The sequence below is a fragment of the Tachypleus tridentatus genome, chromosome 7, assembly GCF_004210375.1.
Source record: "Tachypleus tridentatus isolate NWPU-2018 chromosome 7, ASM421037v1, whole genome shotgun sequence".
Taxonomy (NCBI): domain Eukaryota; kingdom Metazoa; phylum Arthropoda; class Merostomata; order Xiphosura; family Limulidae; genus Tachypleus; species Tachypleus tridentatus.
In genome coordinates, this window is record NC_134831.1 from 183,664,802 (window position 1) to 183,690,122 (window position 25,321).

The 25,321-nt window shown below is 33.3% G+C and overlaps 1 protein-coding gene across 1 annotated transcript; it reads left to right on the forward strand.

Moving 5' to 3' along the window:
- Positions 1–5,455: 5,455 nt before the first annotated feature.
- On the forward strand, positions 5,456–24,599 carry LOC143257448 (uncharacterized). The gene is made up of 5 exons (XM_076516141.1): positions 5,456–5,779; positions 6,580–6,681; positions 11,263–11,331; positions 21,260–21,400; positions 24,360–24,599. The coding sequence occupies exons 1-5, from the start codon at positions 5,744–5,746 to the stop codon at positions 24,528–24,530; spliced, it is 519 nt and encodes a 172-aa protein (XP_076372256.1). The 5' UTR covers positions 5,456–5,743; the 3' UTR covers positions 24,531–24,599.
- Positions 24,600–25,321: the final 722 nt, after the last annotated feature.

Consider the following 25,321-nt stretch of genomic DNA (forward strand, 5'->3'; position numbering starts at 1 on the left):
TGTAGCGTGTAAACACTGAAAAATTTTACAAGCATGAACATTTCTGAATAATAATTTTTATTTTTATTTTTTCTACAAGTCGCAGTTAGAAAACACGCCAGTGCGAATTGAGAATTTATAATCTAAAGCAGAAAATAACGCCTATACAGCTTTGCATTGTAGTTACTTATATTGTATTAGAACAAAGTTGTACGGAAGCAACAAGTTTGCATTATTGGATTCCTGTGGACAGAAGCTAAAGGCTGGGGGTTGTGCTGTGGTCAGACTGATAAATACTGGTAACCAGTATTTCGGATTTTATTATCATTACCATTACAGTTGAGCTCAGGTCAAACATTTTGACAAATCATGGCTAAAATAGGTTTTTAGAGCACATATCGAACGAATGAAATACTGATAGGTATTTTGGTTTGAAATCTTCCAAGGAAAACCTCGTAAGATAACCGGGGGCGCTCGGAACAGCTGTTCCCCCTTTGTTTCGCTCGAGGTCAAGGGGTAGGAGCAGATCTTGGTTGTGGACGTATAGCTTTGTTTGTTTTTGAAGGAAGGAATTCTGGCTGGGAATAAACATGATCGATGTGAAATCTACGTCATTCCTGGTGGAATGACGACGGAAAAGGAGTAACAGTAAGCGCGGCTCGTCTGTTTGATTGTTCGGCTGAGAAGAAGAGTTGGTGGAAGTGTCGATTAGTAAGGCGTTTAGCAAGTTTGATGAAGAATGTTCGGCAGGTGGGTCTGACTTAAGGGGAGATAATGGTAGTAGACTATTCATATTGCTGGTTTATTGTGATTTCTGGTAGAACATGGTATTTTAGTGGCTGCTGAGTCTTTTTTCCTTTTTTGCTCTTGTTGTTTGGGTTGACTTGTCTGTCCTGTTGCTTGATTTCACTTATGGATCTGCTGGTCCTTTTCTGTTCTTTGTTTGAAACTATAGGCTTGGTATCCTGTTTGGCGGCAGGTGTTATGCGAAAGTGATCTGTAAAGAAACTGGGAGGTATGCTGATTAGGGTTAGGGGCGGGCGAGGCCTTAGGTACAGTTTTTCTACCTTGAAATGATAAAAGTGAAGGGAATAACCTGTGTAAGTATGTACTCTGCTGTCTGTTTAAATGTCGTTACAAGTTTTGTGAAGTGTAAGACTGATCCTGGTTTCCTAGATGTTATTTGGTGAACTACGTGGATATTTGAGTAGGTGGCTATTTAAAGGGCTTTGTAGGTTTCATCGGTCGTGAATGGTTGATCAACCTCACTCAAAAAGACCGTGTGTAAGCTGCCATTTCTTTTTTTGGCGATTGGCAGGTTGCTGGTTGGTTTGAGTACCATGTTCGGCAAAGGTATCTCAGGTCGTCTGAAGACTTTAAATGAAGGAGAATACCCCCCTTCCTTTATGTAATCGCCTAGTTCATTTGGAGATTATTTTAACTTGGGGTATGCACCTTCGGATCAAGTTGCAGCAGATGCCAGTAACGACCAAGTCGCTTTTAACACTAAAGCCTACTCCTGTGGCTTAACTTTGGACCAATCAAAATTTACATCGACGATCATTTTCAATCCAGACTTTTACATCACATCCACTTCTTGACCATATCTTGTTAATTTGGTTGTGTTAACTTGTATTCATCCAGTTGTTTTACTGCGCCCATAATTCTTGAATAATGAAAGATGAAAGTTTTCATTTAAGTGTTTTTAACAATTTTAAAGGTTACCTAGCACCCCCACAATAGTTTGAAGATTACGTAGCATCCCCACAATACTTTGACGATTTACCTAGCACTCCCACAATACTTTGAGGATTTACCTAGGACTCCCACAATATTTTGGGGATTAACCGAATATTCCCATTGACTGAAGGGAAAGCCTAGTTGAAGACGTACTGCCAGACGAGCTGTTTGATATGCAGGCTCTTATGAAACTACTGATAGATTGGACCTGGAGCTTGATAAGCCTTATAAGGTGACTGATAGATTAGACCTGGGGCCTGAGAAACTTTTTTAAGGCTACTGATAGATTTGACCTGGGGCCTGAGAAGCCATTTCGGTTGACATTGACTTCTAAAGCCTCTCCTGAATTAAGTTTCTAATAACTGTTCCACAGGTCATCAAGATGCCAATATCTCTTCTTAACACGCTAACAGAACCAAGTCTTATTGATGTGTCGCAAGCACAGCCAACTCTACTAATAGAAAATCTGTCAACAATTGAAGAGAAGATACTGGAGAATACTGAAGAAAACAGTATACATTATGATCCAAGCAAATATTCTGTCAGAGGTTAGAAGGTAACTTTGCAACTTGTAACTTACAAGTACTAAAACGTTCTTGTGCGTTTTCAGGACTTTCACGAAGTTATGAACAGATACTTAATACAGACATCTAGAAAAGTCCTTTATCTTCCTCAACTCTTTCCACTCATTGGCTAACTGGTGCTGTACCTGTAAGTTTTGAGTCATCCATTTCTTCAGCGATACGAGAAGTTCCACAGCAGACCTCACACATAGAAATCCCGACAACAACAAGTTTCTGAATCATTACACCTTCCAATAACCGACTACCCTTAAGTAGCTGAATTGATACAGAACAGTGAGTTTACCAACGTGACGAAGATAAATAAAGAACTTAGGGCAATTTCAACGAGCCAAAATTATTGAGAGAACTTTGCTAACTATAACAGAATCACTAAGGACCAAAAAATACCATAAAAAAGCTTAAGATGGTATCCATTTGACAGCATTAGCCAACGAACTTTCAATCGTTGCTTTGATTAGCATCTTTTAGGACACGCGTCTTATGCTCACCATTTTTTTGAAATGTCTCGCACGTCCATTGGTGCAGACGTGAGTATGTATTTTACAATAGATAAATTAGTTATTGTATGCAAAAAACCTAGTTACTAACTACCATAATTTAATCTTTTTAGAAGATATTGAATCCTCTTTGATATAATATGTCGCTAGCAATGGAGGTACCAAAGTGGTGAGTTAATGCATTCCAATCATTATAAGTGAAACTGTAACATTAAACTAGCTATACTCATTATGGGTTAATTTTTGTTTTTATTTATATAAGTATCTAGCTTTGATCGGAAGCTATTAATAATTACATAGAATTGCACTAGGGATAACTATCTAAAGATCTGATAAAACATGGGGATGTGTTCTCATTGCTTTTAGTTGTTGAACGGACGTGATGAGGATAGCATAATATATTTAGGAGAGATGACGATGTTATTTTCTATACAGGAGACAGCTGTCTCGGTCTTGAGGAAAACATACAAAGCGATGATCAGAATTTTCTAATGTTAAGTTCTTGTACTATTCGAGAGAAGTAATGTCATTTATATATGTAAAAACGGCTGTTATGGATATAGAAATCACTATGTAGAGGAGCGAACAATGTTTGGACCTTCTTCGGTCATCGTCAGGTTCACAAAGAAAGAAAGGGTTACTGACCGGTAGCTGACTACGTGTTTGAAGGTAGTTATGTAATTGAGTGTAGGAATGTAGAGGCCGTGCTTAGATGTCGGATGTAATTATTAATATAGGTATAAAGGTGTTCCTTTGTATTGGTTTATTTTGGGCTTGAGTTGTTGTATAAATAAGGATTCTTTAATTTTGTGTTTGTTTATGCTTGTTTTTTTACTTAATATCTAGGTGTTTTCTACAGTTATGTTGTGTTTATTTGATTTGCAGCGTTCGGAAACGTGTGAAGGTGACTTTTTATGTTCTTTGAATCTGGTTTCCATTTTTTACTTGTTTCTCCAATATAGAAGTCGTGGCTTTGTTTGTTTGTTTGTTTGTTTTGGAATTTCGCACAAAGCTACTCGAGGGCTATCTGTGCTAGCCGTCCCTAATTTAGCAGTGTAAGACTAGAGGGAAGGCAGCTAGTCATCACCACCCACCGCCAACTCTTGGGCTACTCTTTTACCAACGAATAGTGGGATTGACCGTCACATTATACACCCCCACGGCTGGGAGGGCGAGCATGTTTAGCGCGACGCGGGCGCGAACCCGCGACCCTCGGATTACGAGTCGCACGCCTTACGCGCTCGGCCATGCCGGGCCAGAAGTCGTGGCATTTATAACATTGTATTTTATAAATAATGTTGGTTTGATGTTCGTCAGTGTAGTTTTCACATTGTATAGACCTTAGTTTTGTGCCTGGTGTTTAAATAAATTTGGTATTAACTGGAATGTCATATTTTGTCACTAGTTTTTGCCAAATGTTGGTTATTATTCTGCTGATGCCAGGATTGTATGGTACGCAGCAGTATATAATTTCGTGATTTTTAAATCGTGGGATATATTTACTTTTGTTAGTTGATTCTGTTTTTTGTCTAGGTGTGTGCGTATAATGTTTTCTATGGTTTGTGGAGGAAACTTATTGATGTTGATGAAGTATTGTTTTGTCTAATTCGTCGTTAATTTTATCTGGTGATCATAGTTTTATGGCTGTGATTATTTGGTTTCTTAGTATGTTGAGTTTTTGTTTTGTTTCATGTGCTGAATCCCATTGGTTCGATTGATTGGTTTGAATTTCACATAAAATGACACGAGGACTATCTGCGCTAGCCGCCCCTAATTTAGCAGTGTAAGACTAGAGGGAAGGCAGCTAGTCATTAGCTTTTTATTGTTTTTGGTAGTTGAAAAGTCATCTTTGATTTAATAAAACTAAAAAGCTATGAAATTAATAACTCTAAACTATCCTAACAATACCTCATTGAAACAATTTTAATTTACATAAACAGTAATACCACAGAACTAGTTCTTTGTGGACAAATGTCTAAATCTCCATTCATTATTATAATTTATATAATTGAGTTGCAAGATTTTCTATGGACACAAACAACCAAATTTTAGATTTGAATGTTGATATGCTTTCTACAGTTATGTATATTATATACATTTTTAATATAGTGTAATTTTATGTAGTTTAAAGCATCTATGTACATTACAAATTAAATAATGAGATTTATTTGAGGATGATTTGTATTAGTTAACACCTTATTTTACCAGTAATATCATGAGCTATTGATTAACAATAATCTCCAAAAAGCTGTCAAGTTACATACATTATGTATGTAACTCTGTATGTAATACAAAAATTTCAAAACAGTTGTTAATCATGAATGGAGTGAGTATAAAAATAGTGTAATTTCATCTTGAATGATATTTTAAATACACTTTTAAACAGCAAAGACAAAAATATTTCATATGAAAGCTAGACAAAAGGAACTAAATTATCAACTATATAGAAAGATGCCTTGATAAGAGAAGTATCTGAAGAAGCAGGTTTAACACAATATTATTTACACCATTTATCATAATTAAGAATTGAGAGTAATGTGATTTCACAATTTTTGTACATTATGCAAGGAATTCATATATATTAAAAAGAATTGACTTAGGAATTTTTTGTTTTACTGTTATTCCTACCCCCCAAAAAAATTCAAATTGGGAATATATTGTTTGAATAAGTTGAATTGACATACAAGCATAGTTACAATTTTCAGGAAGATGACAAAACCTTGTTATGCTAGAAAATAACAACAGAGAGTTATATTTGCTTTTGTATTACGTTTGAAAGATGGTATGCTCTGGAAGCAGAATTAAAAGTACCATGAAATGTGCAAAATTATTGATCAGAAATTTTGTTCCACTAGCTTTGAGGAAGATGCAGAGAATAAGTGTCAAACTTTGATACAGAAAGGAATTGTGGCTGATCCAAAGAATCCAGAAGCTCTTTAGTGTATGGCTAATTTCCTCTTAGTCAAGGAGGAAATAGAGGTCCTTTATATGTATATTATTAAGAAATTAAGCCAGTTTCAGGCTTGAAACTCAGCTTTTGTAATAACCAGTTAGTTTACTCAAATTCTAAATGTTATTTGTTCTAGTATATTTCCTATTATCATATAAAAATTATTAAAAGATGTGATATTCTTGCTTCATGTACAATGTTTAAAACAAAAACAACCCAGCCAAAATTATTAAGCTGAAATTTTTTTAATCTACTTTCCATAAATTATATTAAAAATGGAATGTCTTATCCTTCTAGAAGAGTGTTAAAAAATAAGTGAGGAAATGTAAACAAAGTTGTTTAGATTTTTGCTAACAAACATATGAAATTACTAAAGTAGTAACTTATACAAATGTTTGAGGACATTTTCGGAGTTGGAACTTGCAAATCATTTGAAATAAATAACTCATTCTGGTTAAGGTATATTTTTAAAATCATGTAGATAATACAACTTTTTCTTCATTAGTTAAATTTGTAGTGCAGATTTAAAGATTTAAGTCAGATTTGAAAATTGTTGCTGTATTATATGCTACTCTGTAGTATTTTTTCTAGAGTATTATGTAAATTTAAATTATATAAACACATTTAAATTATCTTTTGATTACTAAGTAGTAATTTCTTTGTTAATTGTGAAGATTTTAGAAAACCAACCATTATAGTAACTGAGATTGAATTTTATCTTGATTTGATGTGTCATTGTTAGAACCTGGTGAAGTGTTATGTCCAAAACAATGGAGCAGTTTAAATATGTAAAACTATATATATTTGTTTTATATCTGAAAATCTATAGGAAGCCAAAGCTAAAATGCAAGAGAGTCTCTCTTTATGGTTACCCAAATACCAACTAGTTAGAGAAGGAGGATTGGATCCTTCTGAATTTGACCCAGTTGAGGTGAGAAGTTTTTCTTTGCAGTGATGATACAAACTGTTAAAACAGAACATATGTGTCTCAAGTTAAATTCTGATAGTGTTAGCAGTATAAAGAAGTATTATACATGTAATTTATTTGAGAAAGACAAGTAACATTTTCAAACTGCTTTTATACAAGGAACATTCAGAAAGATATCTTTCCTTCCATATGTCTAAGTTATGCATCTGTTGCTAGTAATATCTTATACTATGTTTCCAACCTAAATGACAAAATTATAAGTGGCCCCTGCAAGTAACATTGGGTTTTAAGAGTGTACTCTAGGAAAATGTTACTTGTATATATTTTTAAATGTTGATATAATATGGATTTTTTTTTAATCGTAAGTGTATTAAGAAGTTTAGGCTCACTAAATATGCTTCAGAAGTGAATTGAAAACAGATTGGCTAAAGAGGCTATTGTTGCCAAGGGTAAGTCTACAAGAGATGACAAGGTGATTTAAAAAAAGACATATTTTTTCATTATTCTCTGTGAGAAAACAATTTTTCAAGCATCTCTGTGCAGTTGGATTCTCAATACCATATTTACATTTTATCAGTTTGATGGAATTCATGAAAGTATTCCAAAACAAATTTACCATCTGCTGACAATATAGTTATTATTCAGCATTGGTTTTGCCTAATTAAGCATTGATCTTGTGAGCTCCAGTCTTTTATACCCTTCTTAAATACCCTTGACAATATCTAATTTGCAAATTTCTCCACCCTTGTCAGTGTGGCCACTATCCTGGTACTATATATAAGCACCTCACTTAGATAATGTAATCACTTTATCAGCAGATGGGCTAATTTGACCTCCAGTACTCCTCCTCTGTTTTCTAGCATCTATTTATAGTAGGGGGCATTACTTTTGGTTGGAGCTGTTCATGGTTTTATCCACTGAAAGATGGAGACAATCATTTGGCCTGGAGTGTTTTCTCAGGGCTTCTGAAGTTGTCTTTTCATTGATCCTGAGAATTCTGAGACTTTACTACTTTGGCTTCTCATGAGTGTGATTTAGATCTCATTCCACTCCTTTTCTTCTATTATTCATTTGGTTTTTGAGATTGTGGGGCTTTTCCTTGTCCTCTTTGAGTTTACCCCTCTCTTGTTAGTGGAGAGGGTACTATTTAGTTTCTTTTTCTTCCCAATTTTCTTGGTTTGGGCTGGGAAATTTACTGTTTTATTATGTGATGCAATTGGTAGATCTTGTACCCTCTATCTTTTTGCTTGCCTTGATATTCTGCCTCCTGGTGGAAGTATATTTGGCTGCTGACATCTTTTTATTATGTCATAAGTTGGAGTTGTTGGCATGTTTGGATGACTTTCTCTCTCCATTAGTTTCTGCTATATCCTGCTAGGTCTTTTTTTTTTTTTTTTCTAAGTATCTGACAACTGGGAAGGGGATACATCTATGTCTGTAATTCCTTTTCCATTTATTTCTCACTTCTTCAATCAGTTGTAATCTGATAATTTGTTTTGGTCTGTCAGGCTGGAAAGTATTATGTGGTCCACTTTACCTCCTTTTTGTCTTGACTGTTTTGATTGGGATTCTTTAATTTCCATTGATTTCCCCATTTCCTAAGAAGTGGAATCGAAAACATCCATATACCAAATTTGCATATTTTAATCTTTACAAGTGAAGTATCTTCTGAGTTACATTTCAGTAGTATCAGCACATTTGTATTTTGCTGGCTATTTCATTTATCCAGTAATGGACTTTTTACAGGCCTATATTCAGAATTCTCCTTCTGCTTTTCTTGCATTTTTTACATGCATGGGAAATTTCCCTAATCCATGGCCATTTCTAACATTTGTTAGATTGTAATGAGGAAGGGGGTACTTTTGTCACAGTCTTGGAGAAGAGGGTGAATTTGGGGACCCTTCTACTCGTGTTTCTAGATATTTTTCCCAGATGTCAGTAGGAATAGCACTAGCCTCTGTGGGAGTTTATTTTTGACATTATGCTTTTCAGTTTAAGTGTTCAGATTTGACACAAAGATATCTGATTTGAGTGGTATGTATGGCCCTTCTCCTTGATCAATGCTAGTTTTTATATTGGTCATGAAAGGATATGCACTATCTCTTCAATTCCAAATGTGAAGTGGTTCCATCCTAGGTCCTTGGTTGAGGACAGGTTCCATATCCTCTTCGTAATTCCAGAAGTAAGTGGAATACTCCTTGTCCAGTTGGCTGGGAAGTGAATTTGAATGTTCATAATTCCATAATCAATCCAAAGCTGGGGTGTTGCCTTTTAGACTTCTTCAGATGGAGAAGAAAGTATCCTCTTTGGTGTTGCATTCTTTTTTCATCATGATTCTGGTGGTATGAAATACATCACTGTGGCTACAGGTTGGGATCTAAATTGCAAGTATATATTTCTGTAACATTGTGGTCCAACAGCCCTAGCCACCAATGTAATATATAGGGACCAATACCCCCTTAATTACAACCCCAAATTGTGGAATCTCTGCTATTCAGCTGGGACTGGGCTTTAATGATATACTCTTCTGCCCTTGATACAGAAAGTCAATTCCAGGTGAGAAGCATATGGATGTAGTGTGATACCCCACTTGTGTACCACTTTTATCATGGCACACCAATGTTTTTTTGCAGATGCTATGGATCATATCCACACCAGTTTTTCCACCTGCTCATTGTGGGATTCTAGCTATGTTGTTGGTGGACAATAAGTATGCCTTGAAAGTTAATATTTTCCTGAACTGAAAATGTATTTCCAATAATATATACCTTTGTTAACACTCTCCCACCCTGCCTCCCTTATTAAGAGCCAGTAAAAGTCACATAAAAGTGATTACATTGTCTAAGTGAGGTGCTTATGTGCAATACCAAGATAGAGGATACATTGACAAGGGTGGAGAAATTTGCAAACTGTATATTGCCAGGGGCATTTATGTGGGTTATAGAAGATTTAAGCATGCAAGACCAATGCTTAGATAAGCAAAGCTGATGTCCAAGAATAGCTATATTGTTAGTGGAGATATGTATTATTGGAAATACACTTTCAGTTTAGGAAAATGTTAACTTTCATCAAGTTTAATTTTGAAAATGAATATTGACAGTAACCTGATAAGTAAAATTTTGTTTCTTTCTGAACAACCTTCATAACAGAATTTGTTGTCAATAAAATAATGACCTTTGATTCAAAAATAAATAATATTAGAATGCTGTTTTAAATTTACGTACAACATATGAAAGAAATAGTGATTTAAAGTATAAAAAGTCCTTCAGTATTATTGTTACCCTTTGAACATTATGAAATGACTATGTAGCAATAATGAACAAAGAAATAAAAACTCTGAGCAATATTTTTGAATAACACACAGGTCAAATAAAATACTAAACTTCTTATTTCAAGATGGGTATAAGTAAGTAAAAACTATTTACACTCACTGTATATAATCAAATGCTCAAATTGTATTAATAATATACAAGATTGAATGTGCAAACTACTCTAGAAGATTCATTTTACTCACAACTTCAAATGTTTATGACAGTGTTTGTAAAGTTATTTCAATAAATGCAACACTTATGATTTTAAAAAATGTGGAATTTAAGGTAATAAAAATGAACAATTAGCATTAGAAATCTTTCTATTTACATTGAGTTTTGCTTATGTGAGAATAGTTTTTTGATATTGTTTTAAAATGCTTAGTGTCTCAATGGTAAATCTAAGATGTACTGTTACTTAAAGTTTAGGTTTGATACTCATAGGCATATCACAGATAGTCCGTTGTTTACTTTTGTGTTTAACAACAAACAAAATTGTTGGGAATTAAACTTCATTATTTTTCTTTTGTTTAGTTTCTCTAGTTAATTTCATTTGCCTTCAACAACATAATGATTAACTTTGTAGAATGGACTTGAAGACAAAAGGCAGAAGACTTTTGAAACGTCTCCAGAACAGGCAGTTGCCATCCATTCTACAAAGTTTCATCATGAATGCTCTGCCTAAACAATCTATCAAAGTATTCAACAACATAGTTTTTCTAATAGAAGAGCTATCCTTGAAAACATAACCAGTATCCTTATAAAAAAAAAGAAAATATTTTATGAGTTGGTTGTCCATTGCAGAACAATAAACACTTTTTTGTTGTTGTTGTAATACTTAATATTTATTTTATTGTAACTTGCAAAGTGAAATTAAGTATTGAATTATATTTCTGTGCAATTTGAGGAGTCTGTTAGCATTTATATATTGTAATTTGAAAGAAATTCATTTATCTATGTATGTTATGTATGTACAAGTTTTGTTCTGTAAATAATAATAAGACATTAGAAACTTCCAGTTATTGAGCGATGAAAGGTGTGAATAAACACGTAACTCAATATTCTTGTGCTTTACAGAGAAAACCAGTATTTTGGTTAACATTTACATACAGTACCATGAAACTATGAAACATTAGACCAAGTAGTTCTGTTTTATAAGTATTAATTTTATTAATTTTTTTTGGTTAAAGTATATCAGGCACTGTTTTTATTTTTCATAGAAATGTTTTTACTTTAAATCTAGTTTTTAACTTTAGGTTGTTCTTTCTTCTCTTAGGTTTGCCCTCTTAGCTATGATGCCAGAATTAACACCAGCAAACTTCTTATTGAGTTAGAGTTATATGATGTAAGTTTCTTCAAATATTCAGTTGTACTACTTTAACCCTATCATAATTTGTGAGCACTTTTGAAGGGTCAAGTGCACACCAACACAATAACTATAATAATAGACTTCAATCCCACCCTTTTATGATGTCACAGTGTGTAGTTACCTGTTACTAAAGAACACCAGCTTTAAAAATACTACAGATTATGTTTAAATGTGATTGGATGGAGCAGGTTATAGTTAGAATGTTAAATTATGGTTTCATGGGAAAGTGTTTAGATGGAGCTCCTGTAGGGATGAACAAATGAATACAATGTTAGAAAACTCAGGAAAAATCTGGGAATTTGTTTGTAATTTGTCATTAAATTAAGCATTTGAAAACTATAACATTATCTGTGATACAATGTTAGTTATGGTTAGCTTTAGTGTATGTCGTAGAAAATAACAAAATATTCTCTCTTTCAAATCCTTATTTATACAATATTTTTATTAAGTTTATCATTTTCAGACAATTAAAAGAAGTAAATGGCTTACTTTTCATTCAAAAGAAACTACTTGTTAGATACAAATTGATCTTGGTCAGTAACATTAGCAATGGCAAATGTAATGATGATTTCATATGTAAGGTTAGTTTGTAGGTCACTGATAACTTTGTCAATTTCCATTGTCTTTAAGATTTATAACTAAAGTGGCAACTACTGATATTGGCAAAAGAAATATCTTCACATGAATTAAGTTTAAAATTACTGGATATATAAAATAGTACTTGCTGATCAACACTGAAAAATTCAAAGACTAAAGGAAGTATCTTTAGCAAATGTTTTTTTCAGATGTCTTATAACAAAATTTTAGAATTACATTATCTAGAAAATTACAAAAGTACTAAGTAAAGGTTTTAAGTCTTAAGTTAGATGCTATTTAATAATTTTATACTAAATTTTACCATCAGGTGCCCAATACTGCAGTTCAAAACTTTGTAATTACTAAAATTAGAATTTACAACAGTAAGAGTTACTGCTATTGTATTGAATTATCTAGTTTAATAGGTTCCATATTGAACATTAATTTTATGAAATTTGGTCCAGAATTTCTTATTCAGAAGAGAAAAATTGGCAGAAATTAGTTTAGCACAATTCACATATACCAGTGCTACAGAATTTGTGTAAAAAGTAATCACTCCTGGAATTCTGCCAGCAGGAATAATTGTAACCTTTTACAAAGTGCAAAACTAACATTTTTGATTTAACTAATTATTATTTCAATAGATGAAAATTGGTGTACAATTAACTTAACAAATTAAATCACCAAATGTAGTCATAGTCTGCAGAGATAATGACAACTTTTCCTTTTATATGTTTACACAAGATTGGATCATTCGTGTTCAACAGTAGAAACTTATCTTTCCAGTTTTGCTATGTAGACTGTATAGTTTTTGTTCAGAACTGCAGTAAACTATAAAAAAAGTGCCCATTAAAACTTTAATCATTAAAATGGAACATTAAAAGAACTCAATGTTTTTTCAAGGCCGTAAATGGCTGAATTATGCTGGTGTTCCACCTATCTGGAGTACTGGCACAAACTCCAGAAAGTAGTAAACATATATTCTTTGTAAACTTAATTTTAATATCAGTTAAAAAGGGTTAAAAATATAAATTGCTTTATAATTTATTTGTACTTTTCAGGGAAAAACAACTACGACCCAACGAGATGATTACAACACAATGGTTATAACAGAAATAGAATTATTTTACATGATTTATGAAATTGTTTCATCAGGTCTGAATCAATTGTTTATCAAGGTTGGTAGAGACAAGAAACCCACATCATTTGAGATGTCTTCCCTTAAAACACCAGTCCTCCATATAGATAAATGCCTCAAGGAATATCATGTGGCTGAGTAATGGACAGATAAACAAGAAAACAATAAGACAGAAAGACATGTATAAATAATTTACTGCATGTGACTTTTTGTATAATTATAATGTGACACATTGAAATAATTTTCAAATTTTATGATTTTATTATTTCAATAATAAATTTGAAATAATTTTCAAATTTTATGATTTTATTATTTCAATAATAAATTTGAAATAATTTTCAAATTTTATGATTTTATTATTTCAATAATAAATTTGAAATAATTTTCAAATTTTATGATTTTATTATTTCAATAATAAATTTGAAATAATTTTCAAATTTTATGATTTTATTATTTCAATGTTTCACATTATAATTATACAAAAAGTCACATGCAGTAAATTATTTATACATGTCTTTCTGTCTTATTGTTTTCTTGTTTATCTGTCCATTACTCAGCCACATGATATTCCTTGAGGCATTTATCTATGTGGAGGACTGGTGTTTTAAGGGAAGACATCTCAAATGATGTGGGTTTCTTGTCTCTTACCAACCTTTGTGCACACAAAACATGGTTTGGTTGGCTTCTTTATCTTTTCTCTGAGTGGTAAAGTGTTAAGTTAGTAACCAAAAATACCATCATCCCACCCCTTATGGGGTATTCGAAGAATGATTAGGCTGCTGCGAAGCAATGCTGCTCAATAATCACTCAAATATCAAAACACACGAACCTGGCCAGTAGGGCAAATCGAATTAACAATAACAATAAGACTTCCTCCATCTAGAAGATAGATAATTTTTAGGAAAATATTTCTTACATAGTCATAATTTTTACAATATAGAATTATATGTTCTTGTGTTCCCATTTCTTTACAGAGACATAAACTGGATTTTCTATGAATTTTCTCGCTTGATAATCTGGGAAAACCCCATGATTTGTTAAGATTTGATTCATATGAAAAATCTCCTTTGCATCTGTTAAAATTTACTTTTAAAATATTTATAAGTAAATCTTCCAACGGAGGTGTTGTCCCACCTCTGCTGCCAATTAATCAGTAATTCATTATTTAATTTTGCTTTAATTTGTTTCTTACTTTTGCCAAATTCAACATCAATGTCCATTTTATCTGTGGCTTTCTGAGCCTTAAGATCTACTATTTCATTATAAATAATCCCAATGTGGGCTTTAGCTCAAACAAAAGTAATATTAAGATTATTGTAAATTATTTATTCCTTAATTATATTAACTAAATAATTATTATCTTTATACAATTTAAGTGCCATTAATGATGACCTTGAATCAGGATAAATCGCTGCTTCATAAATGTTATTTACCATAAAATCAATAGTCTTAAAAATTACGAAAAGTTCAGCCATAAATACTGTAGTATTATCATTCAACCTAAACATGCTTTCATTTTAATTTCATCATTATAAATATATATATATATAATCACACCCAACTTTATTATTAGTTTTTGAACCATCTGTATAAAATTTATTACTGAATTGTTTTAGATCTTCATCATAGTACCAATTAAAACTATGATTAATCCAAAGAGCTAAGTTTAGCTCTGTTAGAAATTCAGTATTTTCTCATCCAATTATCTCATCTTCTATTTTAACATTTTGTTTAAGATATAACATTTCATATAACTTAACATCAATCTCTAGAGTTAGATCTAAAGGGGGGAATCCCCATTAAAGTATTAAGTGTTAAACTAGCTACAGTTTTATAGGTCTTTGCGATCAGTAATATTGCAATTCTTTGAGTTTGCAAAATTCTATTTTTAATTCTTTCTGTATGTTCAAACCAGATCTCATATCCGTATGTTATCATTTTTTCTACACCTAATTTATAAATATCTTTCAAAATTTTGTGATTTCAGGCCCCAAGTGGCTCTTGAAATCTGCTTTAATTTTTGAATAATATTATCTATTTTGCTTTTAACATAATTAAGGTGTGATAACCAATTTAGTTCTTTAATGAATTTAATTCTTTTATTACTAATAGTAATTGTTGGTATATGTGTAATATTCTTGCCTTTATAAATTAAAATGAAATTTGATTTGTCTATATTAAGTTCTAAATTATTGTCTAAAATCCAGTTGTTTACCTTATTTAATATGTCCTCAGACAATGACGTAAATCAGGGGTTCCCAACCGGTGGGTCGCGACCCCCTGGGGGGTCGCATAGCCTTGTTAGAAGTAGCTTGGGATAACATTAATTTTATTTCATCAATTACATTTTCAAGTCGCGAGTACCAAAAGGTTGGGAACCCCCTGACGTAAATAAATATGAAGCTTTTGCTCGCATTAAAATAATGGTATCATCAGGAAACGTTAAGTTAGTAAAACAAATCAACTGTTGGCAAGAAGAATTCAGGGTGCCTGTCACTTTCATGACATTACCTAGCAGATGAATTGTCGTATGATCATGACAAATCAATAGTTTTATTTGTTGCCCTCTATTTTCAGTGTGGGCATTCAGAATAAATATTTCAAAGATATGAAGAGCAGTCTTCTTGTATTATCATATCTTGTGTAAAGCTGAGTAATGCTACAGTGTCTGGTCATATCTGTCTGTCCAAGATGTATTATTATTGTAATTGCAGCCTGTGTTGGGATTATTCTGATTCATAACATCAGCTATCTCCACATGTTGCTTATAGTGAGCACTTCCCATTTATCTTTCAATTTATAAACTACCCTCCTGTGTGTGGATTCCTATACATGGTGAGGGGACCTCCTAGGGAAGGTTCTGTTCTTTCAGGTTACCTCCTTTAGGATCTAAACATCCACCCACGTGTTTGTTGTGTGTGGCGACCCGTGAAGGGGAGGAGAGGATCTTGGTGGTTGAGGGGTCCAACCTTAACACACCACTTTGGCCTTGAATTCCTGTAGACAGGTGGTCTTTGGGTGGCCCCTCTTGGGTCAGTCGTCTGATCCACTTGGGCTAGGGTCAATCAAGTTCCAGTATTCGTAGTTCTCAATGGGTATTGTGGGCGTTGTGTCTGATGCTGGTGTTTGAGTATAGTGCTCACAAAACCCTGGTGTTGCTGCAGTGTCCTTGCTTGACATTGAAGTGTGTCCCCTTGTAGGGCTCCATGGTGGGTGGGATCAGTAGGCACAGAAATTTTCTTTTTTCCTATGGATCCTCCAAATACAAATTTAAATAAAATAGTGAAAAAACAGTCAATAGGTAAATAACCACATCTTGAAACTCTGATCAGCAATCTTCAACATCTGTACCACCAGTTGTACCTCATTTTCTCATCCTAAATTCTCTTTCAGAGAAACCTTTAGGGCAAATGTCCCCCTTTTTTATTCCGAAGGTAATGGAGGGACTTGCTGACTCTCCAAAGTCAGTGAAGAAGCTTTGATGTGGAGACATATTGGTTGAAACATCCACATCCCAAGATAGTGAACTCCTCTTGAATTCAAAGGCAATTTGCGATATACCTATTGAGGTTACACCTCATGCTACTTTGAATTCATCATGAGGAGTTATTGCTGAGAGGGATTTGAAGAACATCCCCGAGTCAGAGATTCTCCCTGGTTTCTCCACTCAAGGAATTTCTGCAGTAAGGCACATCTCCACTCACAAAGATGGAGTTACACTGCTGATAAATATCCTCGTTTGGACATTTACATCACCACGTGTGCCTGCTGCTATCAAGGCAGGTTATCTAAATTGCAGGGTACAGCTGTACATTCCAATTCCTCTCCGATGTTTCCAGTGTCAGAGGTTCGGCCACTCAAAGACGCCATGTCATGGTTCCCTGACATGTGCTCGTTGTGGTGGCAAGGACCACGATGCCTATTATACCTTTTAAGAATCACAATCTCTAGTTCGATTTGAAAAGCAGAAAATGGCTGTAACATTAAATAACTCAACACCAGGACGAGAAAGGCCAACTTCATGTGACTAACGCTGCTGTTTGAACAATTTATTTGAACTACCCTTTAGTCATCCTGGCAAGTTATTATTACAATTTTGCTGGATGTCTTTTAAAACTTTTATTACTTTATTTTTGAAAATGGCCATAATGACACATAACCCAGAACTAGGACTGGAAAAGCCAACAAAAGACTGACAGTGGATTATGTACTTACCTGGCAGGTTGTGATAATTACCATTATGCTACAAAAAGTCCTTTACAACTTCTTTTATTGTAATTTCTTTCTTAACATTGTAGACTGGATGTCAACATTGGTTTTATGCTATTTATGTTTTTACATGCTATTTTGTTTTACCTTCATTTCCTTTTATGAATTTTACTACATTTACTTTACGTTTACCTTTTTACTGAACATTTGACAAGTTCTTATTGCAATTTTGCTACATGTCTTTTAAAACTTTTATTACTTTACTTTGTGAAAATGGCCATAATGACACACAACCTGGAACCAGGACTGGAAAGGCCAACTTCAGGTGACAGACAGTGGTTCTTGTACTTACCTGATAGGCTTCCTGGCAGATTATGATAATTACTATTATGCTACAGAAAGTCTTTTACAACTTCTCTTACTGTGGTTTCTCTCTTAAAGGTGAATTTTACAGAAAAAAGAAAACTTTGCAGTCAAAAGAACTACTCATGCTGATTAACTTTGTACGTTCGCATTTTTTATAAAAAAAATATGTGCTAATAAATGAAACGTAGTACTTGGTGCAAAAAGAGCCCTTTCCAAGTGGCGATCCGAACGTTTTAGTTTTTACGTTTGTCACAAAGAAAAGTACTGTAACATAATAGTTGCCAAACAAACTGCCAACGCCAGCAAGTTGAATGTAAATAAACATGGCCAGTGCATACGAAGAAACAGAACTGGAGTCTGTTTTGACTTTGTGTTCTGAACAATGTCGAGTAGCGCCATATCAATTCGAACCTAGAACAATCACTTTTGACACAGATCTGAGAAGTTCTCGTTATGAGGACAGTTCCACAAGTGAGAGTAGACTTCCGAATGTTTTAGTTTTTACGTTTGTCACAAAGAAAAGTACTGTAACATAATAGTTGCCAAACAAACTGCCAACGCCAGCAAGTTGAATGTAAATAAACATGGCCAGTGCATACGAAGAAACAGAACTGGAGTCTGTTTTGACTTTGTGTTCTGAACAATGTCGAGTAGCGCCATATCAATTCGAACCTAGAACAATCACTTTTGACACAGATCTGAGAAGTTCTCGTTATGAGGACAGTTCCACAAGTGAGAGTAATGGAACTGTGAGTGATCTGATAGCGCCCAGTCCGGTTGCAAGTCAGTCATGCCTCCAGTGGAAGAATGGTAAACCTAAGTCATGACAACAAATATGGTCTGTATTATTTCACATGCAATTTTAAGCATTTCGATACCTGTCTGGTGTTTATAAGTTACTGGTATCACAGACTGGGTTTTATTTGTTTATACTTTGCCGACTATGGTAACTAATACTCGCCCCTTTCACAATCATTGTACTGGGTATTTATGACTCGTAACAAAATGAATTTCAATTATACATCATAATTATGTCTATAAAATCAAACTAGATGTAGCAGTCTGAATAGTTAATTTAATATGTACCATAAATGTATAATTTATATGACATATTCCATATGTTTGTGCAAGGTGTAGGTGTGGTTTATGCGAGCAGATGCCAACCAGGAGAGAGTGCGTTTGTTGTTCCTTCTCCTTGCATGGAAATGAAAAGAAGCTTTTGCTCAATGCCGAACCGTTTTTACAACCAAAAGCAATGCAGTAAAACAACATAAAGTAGCAATATCAAGACAAAATATAGTCTCACAAAGTATGTAATCCGAAAAAAGCACCGATAGATTTACATAAAATACCAGCACTGAAAGGAACACAATGGTCGGCGCACAACGAAGCATGTTTGGAAACTATTACGTCATAGTTGTAAAACGTCACGGAGACAGCTGGATGATTGAGAGGAACTGAATTCGCAGACCCTCATATTTTGTTTCATTTTTTACTCAAAAACTAAAGTATTTAAAAATATGGCAACCACACAGGAATTATACCTAATCAAAGTACAGTTTCTAGGGCAATTATTAAATTTGTTGAAAATTCACCTTTAACATTGTAGACTAGATGTCAACATTGGTTTAATGCTATTTATGTTTTTCAATACTGTTTTACCTTCATTTCCTTTTATGAATTTTACTACATTTACTTTATTTTACCTTTTTACTGGACGTTTGGTGCAGATAGCCTAGCTGCTTTGTGCCATAAAACACTAAATCAACCAACCAACTTATGAACTACCACTGTATCTGACTGCTTCCATTCATATTCTCCCTTCAACTTTTTCTGGATTACATTCTTTGGAATTTATTTATGGTCAAACTAGATTATTCCACATACTTAAGTTGATCACTCAATTGATTTGTTGTTGTTTTTTTCACCAGAGTGAGGGAATTGTGATATTTATCTGTGTAAATGGCATGACTTTTATTCAGGTAATTGGCCAACAAGTCAAGTGCAACAGTTGCAGCCTGTTCCAAGCCAGCATCATAATCAGGATCAGTTCTAGAGTACGTGTGAATTTGCAGCACTAAATCTTGATATGCATAGTTCATAGAGTTTGATTCCATATTTGTGGGATTTATTTTTGATTTCCCTTCAAAACAAGAGCCTGCTACGTTAAAGTACCATGGATGTGCGTAGGAAAAAATCCCCTCATTACTGAAATGATCTTTAAGAGATTGTACCTTATATAAACTACCATTGTGAGGTTGGGAATTGTTTGTAAAATGCCTTGAAAGCATTTGGAAGAGACTGACTTGTAACACCAATATTAAAAAAAAAAAAAAAGCCTTGTACAGAATATCAGTACTTCAATAGTTCTCTGAGGTAGGTATGTTGCTTGTATTCATGTGAATCAACAAGGAAAAAACTTGTTTTTTTCTGTTGCATTTGTATTCTTTCAGTATTTTAGACATGATTCTTTCTCTAGTGGTTACTGTTTATTGATTTGGCTGTCGCATATTGATTTAGAATCTGTGACAATGATATCCATAATTATGGCATCAGGAATAAGTCAAAATAATCACCAGGTGAAGTATTTTGTAACCAAATTCTAAGACCAGAGTTTTCATTGAAAGGAAAATTGGGTAGATCTTGCACAAGATTTGAGCAGTCATGCAATGGGATATCAGAGCTCACACGATTAACTGCAATTCTATCCTGAATAGGAGCTGCTCCACTATACTGAACTGGTGTAGTAGAATCACATCCACCACCTCTTGTCTTACCTCCTTGATCATGTGGTCCTTTGGTGCATATCCCATGAACTTTAGGTCTCCCAAGTACTGCTGGTACTTCATTGTAGTTTTTTTAAAAAATAAATATGACAAAACCATTGGGTTGTCGTCATCACTAGACTGGTTATCACTGTTATCGTTGGTCTGCATTTCAATCTGTACATTGCTGTCATCTGAAGACATTTGCATATAGATAGATGAGATTTGAATATAAAGTATGTGTGCATGCATATTTTGCATGGCAAATGGGTGTGGTACACACTATAAGTCAGCAGTCATCAAACTAAATCATCTGTTTCTCACTTTACATAATATAGATGATGTCAGTCCCTACCCATAACTAGCAGGAAGCTTTGCTTGTTTTTTACATCATATAATAACAATTAAAAAATTAAATTAATTACAGAATGACAAAGCATAAAAATGGCTAATAAAAGGAATAAACTCATGCTTAATCAGTTTTGATAGATGCTAAGATGATGTTACATTGTTAAGGGAGCTTGTACTTGCTAAACCATTTGATTTGTGATTACCCCTTCTATGTGTTTGTGCAACACATTTAATTTACATATTCATAAGAGCCTGATCACAATCTGTGATGTAATTCAGTTCTATAAATTACAGATTTAGGGATATAATCATATAATTATTGGCATATTGTGTAATTTTGAGTGCAAATTTCTAAAGAGTGCTTACTTTAAATAAATGAATCTCCAATTCACAGAACAATAGAATATTGAGATTACTCAGTTTAAACTTTCATTAAAAGAACTGTCATGGTTTATGAATTTTAAATAGCATACAGAATTTGTTCTTAACATTTTGACAGGAAGCAGCTGAAGTTCTGGAGGGGCTTGTTGAAGAGGAGGATGAGGTCGTTGATACCTGGTATCTTCTTGGTTGGATGAATTACCTTCGAGGTCAAGATTACTGGGGAAACTCCAGATTTTACTTAAATAACACAAAAAAGGTTTGTTAACTTGTACATTTTTAGGGTTCCTGTGCATCATTAAGTAAGTCACTACATTTTTAAACAACATATTGCAATAGTGTATCCATGTTTACAATCCTAAACCCTAAGACTACAGTAATGTTCTGTAAAACATTAGTCAGAGATATATAGCATTACTGAAAGAAATACTTTGCAATTAGCAAGTTAGACTTATCAGTTTGTTTGTAACACTGTAAACACATTAATCATTACACTTTCTAGCTGTACACAAGGAATACGTGTATAAACATTCAATGTACTTAGGAAGTCAGTAAGGGTGTTTTAGAACAGTTTGTGAAACAAAATATTACATTGCATTGCATATACTTGCATTATTGTTTATATTAGAGCACATTCACATTTAATATATCAATGTATACAGAAGACATTTATATTAAGATTGGTAAGTTATGTGACAAACACAGATGGTATAAGTTCATGGTGTAGTGGCATTTATCAGAACTACATTTTAATTTTATTTGACAGTTTGAATGTATCATTACCAATGAACATTTTTCCTTTTAAGTGTAAGGAATGAATTAAACGTTTCCAACAGGGCAATTCTAATATTGTAGTTGGTGCCTAAAACAAGTCTTCTACTTGAGGAAGAACACTACCACTGCTGATGTCTGACATGGGTTTTCACAGTTACTGTGGACTGAAAAAAAGAACAATAAGTTGTATAATTTACTTTTGCATTATTTTCAAACTAAGTGCCTATTGACATTTAAAGTTGTACTTGAAATAGTGCAATTTTTAAAATGTGCCCTTCAAGGAAACAAAATGAGAGCAAAGGAGCAAACCTGAGTCTGTATCCCAGTGAGAAGAATAAAGAAAAGAGGTTAGAAATGAGGAATGCTGAATATGAAAGAAAAGCCTTAGTCTTTCATCCAGTCAGAGAAAATGCTGCCACCATGGCAGAATGGAAGAAAATCTCAACGATATTAGCAAAGGCCAGGAAATGTTGAGAGAGAATTCTAAGAAAAGCCATGAGAAGGATAGTCCTGGAGCCCAGTCATTCATGTGACTTCATATCAAAGAGCTATGAGACAAGTGTAAAAATTTTCAATAAAAAGAAAATTATAAAGTAAAAAATGGTAGCATTAAAAAGTAAGGGAAAAAAATAGGAATGGGTGGGATAATATTACATTACTTGGTGGTTTGGGGCACTATTCAACTTTGAAGTGGATGTGACTGTCATTCTGCCCATTTCTTCTCTGTGTTTTACTTTGAACTTTGATCTAATTTTGGACTTGAATTGACTTTTATTGGTAACTAATCCTTTCTAAATACCCAACAAAGTCAAATTTCACAAATCAGCAGTTTAGATACTATTATTTTGCCTTACCAGTTGCATAACTGTCTCCCATAACCACAGTGTGTCTATTAGAATTTTCTATTTCACTTTTGACATCACTGCTCTCTTAATGTCATGCATTTCATTAGGTTCACACGATGTGATCACATACTCATGTTTATACTTGCTTAATGAAACAATTTACAAGAGAGAAAATTAGTTACATTCACCATTTGCTTAGTTCGATTAATTACCAAATTACAAAAAGCACACAAAGTAGGAGTGGACTGAACGATGGCCACAAACACTTTGAGGTTGCACCATGTAAAACAAAAACACTAAATAATTATGATGTTATCCCTCTCATTTCTACCATGTTCCTTATTTTGTGTTGCTACTACTCTTTCTTCCTAATTGTATTTATTTAAAATAGTTTTACGATATATTCCTGCTTGGTCAACTGTTGACCCTTCAAAGTAATTGTAATGGTAAAGGCAGTGAATTTTATTATGAATTTCGAGGTCTTTTCTATGGACTGTGATTTGGTTTAGACTGTATTAGCCTGATAAGCTAAAGAAGCTGTTTTTTTTTAATTTGACATTTTCAAAATTGAAATGTTCTGAAATTACAACAGAAATTCGATTATAAGAAATCTAGAGGTACAAAACAGAGAACAAAACTGTTAATTACAACAAATATATACATAAGAAGTAAACAGTCTGGATATGCAAATGTAAGACAAGAGAATGTGGCACAAATGAAATAGAATTAAAATAAGCTTAAATCTGTTGAAGACTTATTTATGGACTGAAGGAGAGCTTTTATGCATGTGTCTTTTTTTATAAGATGTTCAATATTATGCTTGACTAGATTTAAGCTTAACTGTTTCACCTGTGTCATATTTTTTCATATTGTATATTCAAATTGTTTACTCTTAAATATATATTTCTGTTGTAATTACAAATATTAGTTGTTTTTGTAATGTACTGCTGATGAAACATGCAAGTTATTAAACGAGATATAGCTATGAGTTTCAATTGTACAAGTTTGGTTGTGACGTATCAGAATGTCTCCTAGCTAGCATAATACAGAATTTCAGCCAGTTATTATTCTTTTTGTGCTCCAGCAATACCATGTGTAGGATGCACATATACCCAATTAAGTTTTTATTTCTTATCATGACCTCTATAAACTGACCCTCAAACCTTAAGTGTGTGTGTGTATGGCTGGAAGAATCTTAAAAAGCCAAACTTGCTTGTCAAAGCAGAAAGCAGCATAAATTTCTGCAAGTTGCACATCGATTGGTGTGCATCCGAGATATCAGCATGCCAGATGGATTTTTTTTTTTCTCTCTTTATAATGTATTCTGTTGTAATGGAAACTGTGTTATCGAAGTATTGTTCAAAATTCATGGTCATGAGACGATACATCACCATGTGTGGTAATAATTGACTGTAATAATGTTGTGAATATTCAAAGTTCTTTTTTTTAATAACATTCTCAACATCCGTTTATCCACACATAGGGTACCCTTGGTGTTAGTGGTGTTTACAGGCTTACAGTTACAATTATAAGTGAGGCCTATATACCATCTAAAATATGTAAGGAATTAAAACTTTTATTACAAAATCTATCTTATAGCTGACAGCAAAATTTGGAGCAGATAATCCTCAGATTTTGCAACATGCAGAAGAATTATTAGAAGAAATGGGACCAGGGGAAGATAGTGAAGATGAAAATGAGAATGAATTTAATGAGAATGGTGAAGAAGAAGATCTTGAGTCAAGCTCTGGTGAAGAAATGGAACATTAAAGTGACAGAGCTACTGTAAAAGTGAAAAATGTACAGTGTTTTAAATAAAAATTCTGTTTAAAGTTTTGATTATTTTTTTTGTCCTCTATTAAGTTTTAGAATGCAAGTCTCTTGTTTAACTTGGAAAACTGAAATACAGGATTGTAAGATTGTTCAGAGTAATTTTATTGGATAAAGTATTTTGCCTGTTTTTACTTTCTGAAGATGCACTTTAATCTGAACACCAAACATGTCACCATAATTTTGATGCAGAATTTGGGAGGATTTACAAAAAATGAACAGTCTTTTTGTGGTGTATTAATAACACTATAAACAAATTGTTCTAACCAAGAGATTGAATAGTATAGATGTACTTGGAGGATTCTTACTGTTTCAGGAAGCATTGTTAATGAAATGAGGTTTGAGATAACCATGTGTATATATATACATTTTAATAATTTGTGCACCTAATAAAATTGGTGTTAGCAAGAACTATGTGTTAGTTAAAATAAACCTGGTACCTTTTGTGGTAGCTTTAGATTCATGAACATGAGAGGAGAGGGGGTTTAACTTTAATAAGAGTTTTAATGATGAACTGTCTTCAAATATATCACTTTGTGCTCAAGCTCTCATTTCAATAACACTAAGCATAGGGTAGAACAGTTTTAAAATTGCAAAGTAAAGAAGGATGAAATAATTGAATCTATCCACTCACATATCAGTCTGAACTTAATAAAACAGTCACATTTTTGTAAAATTTTCAATGATAAAAGAAAAAAATTAAATTATAGGTAAGGTATACACTACCCTTA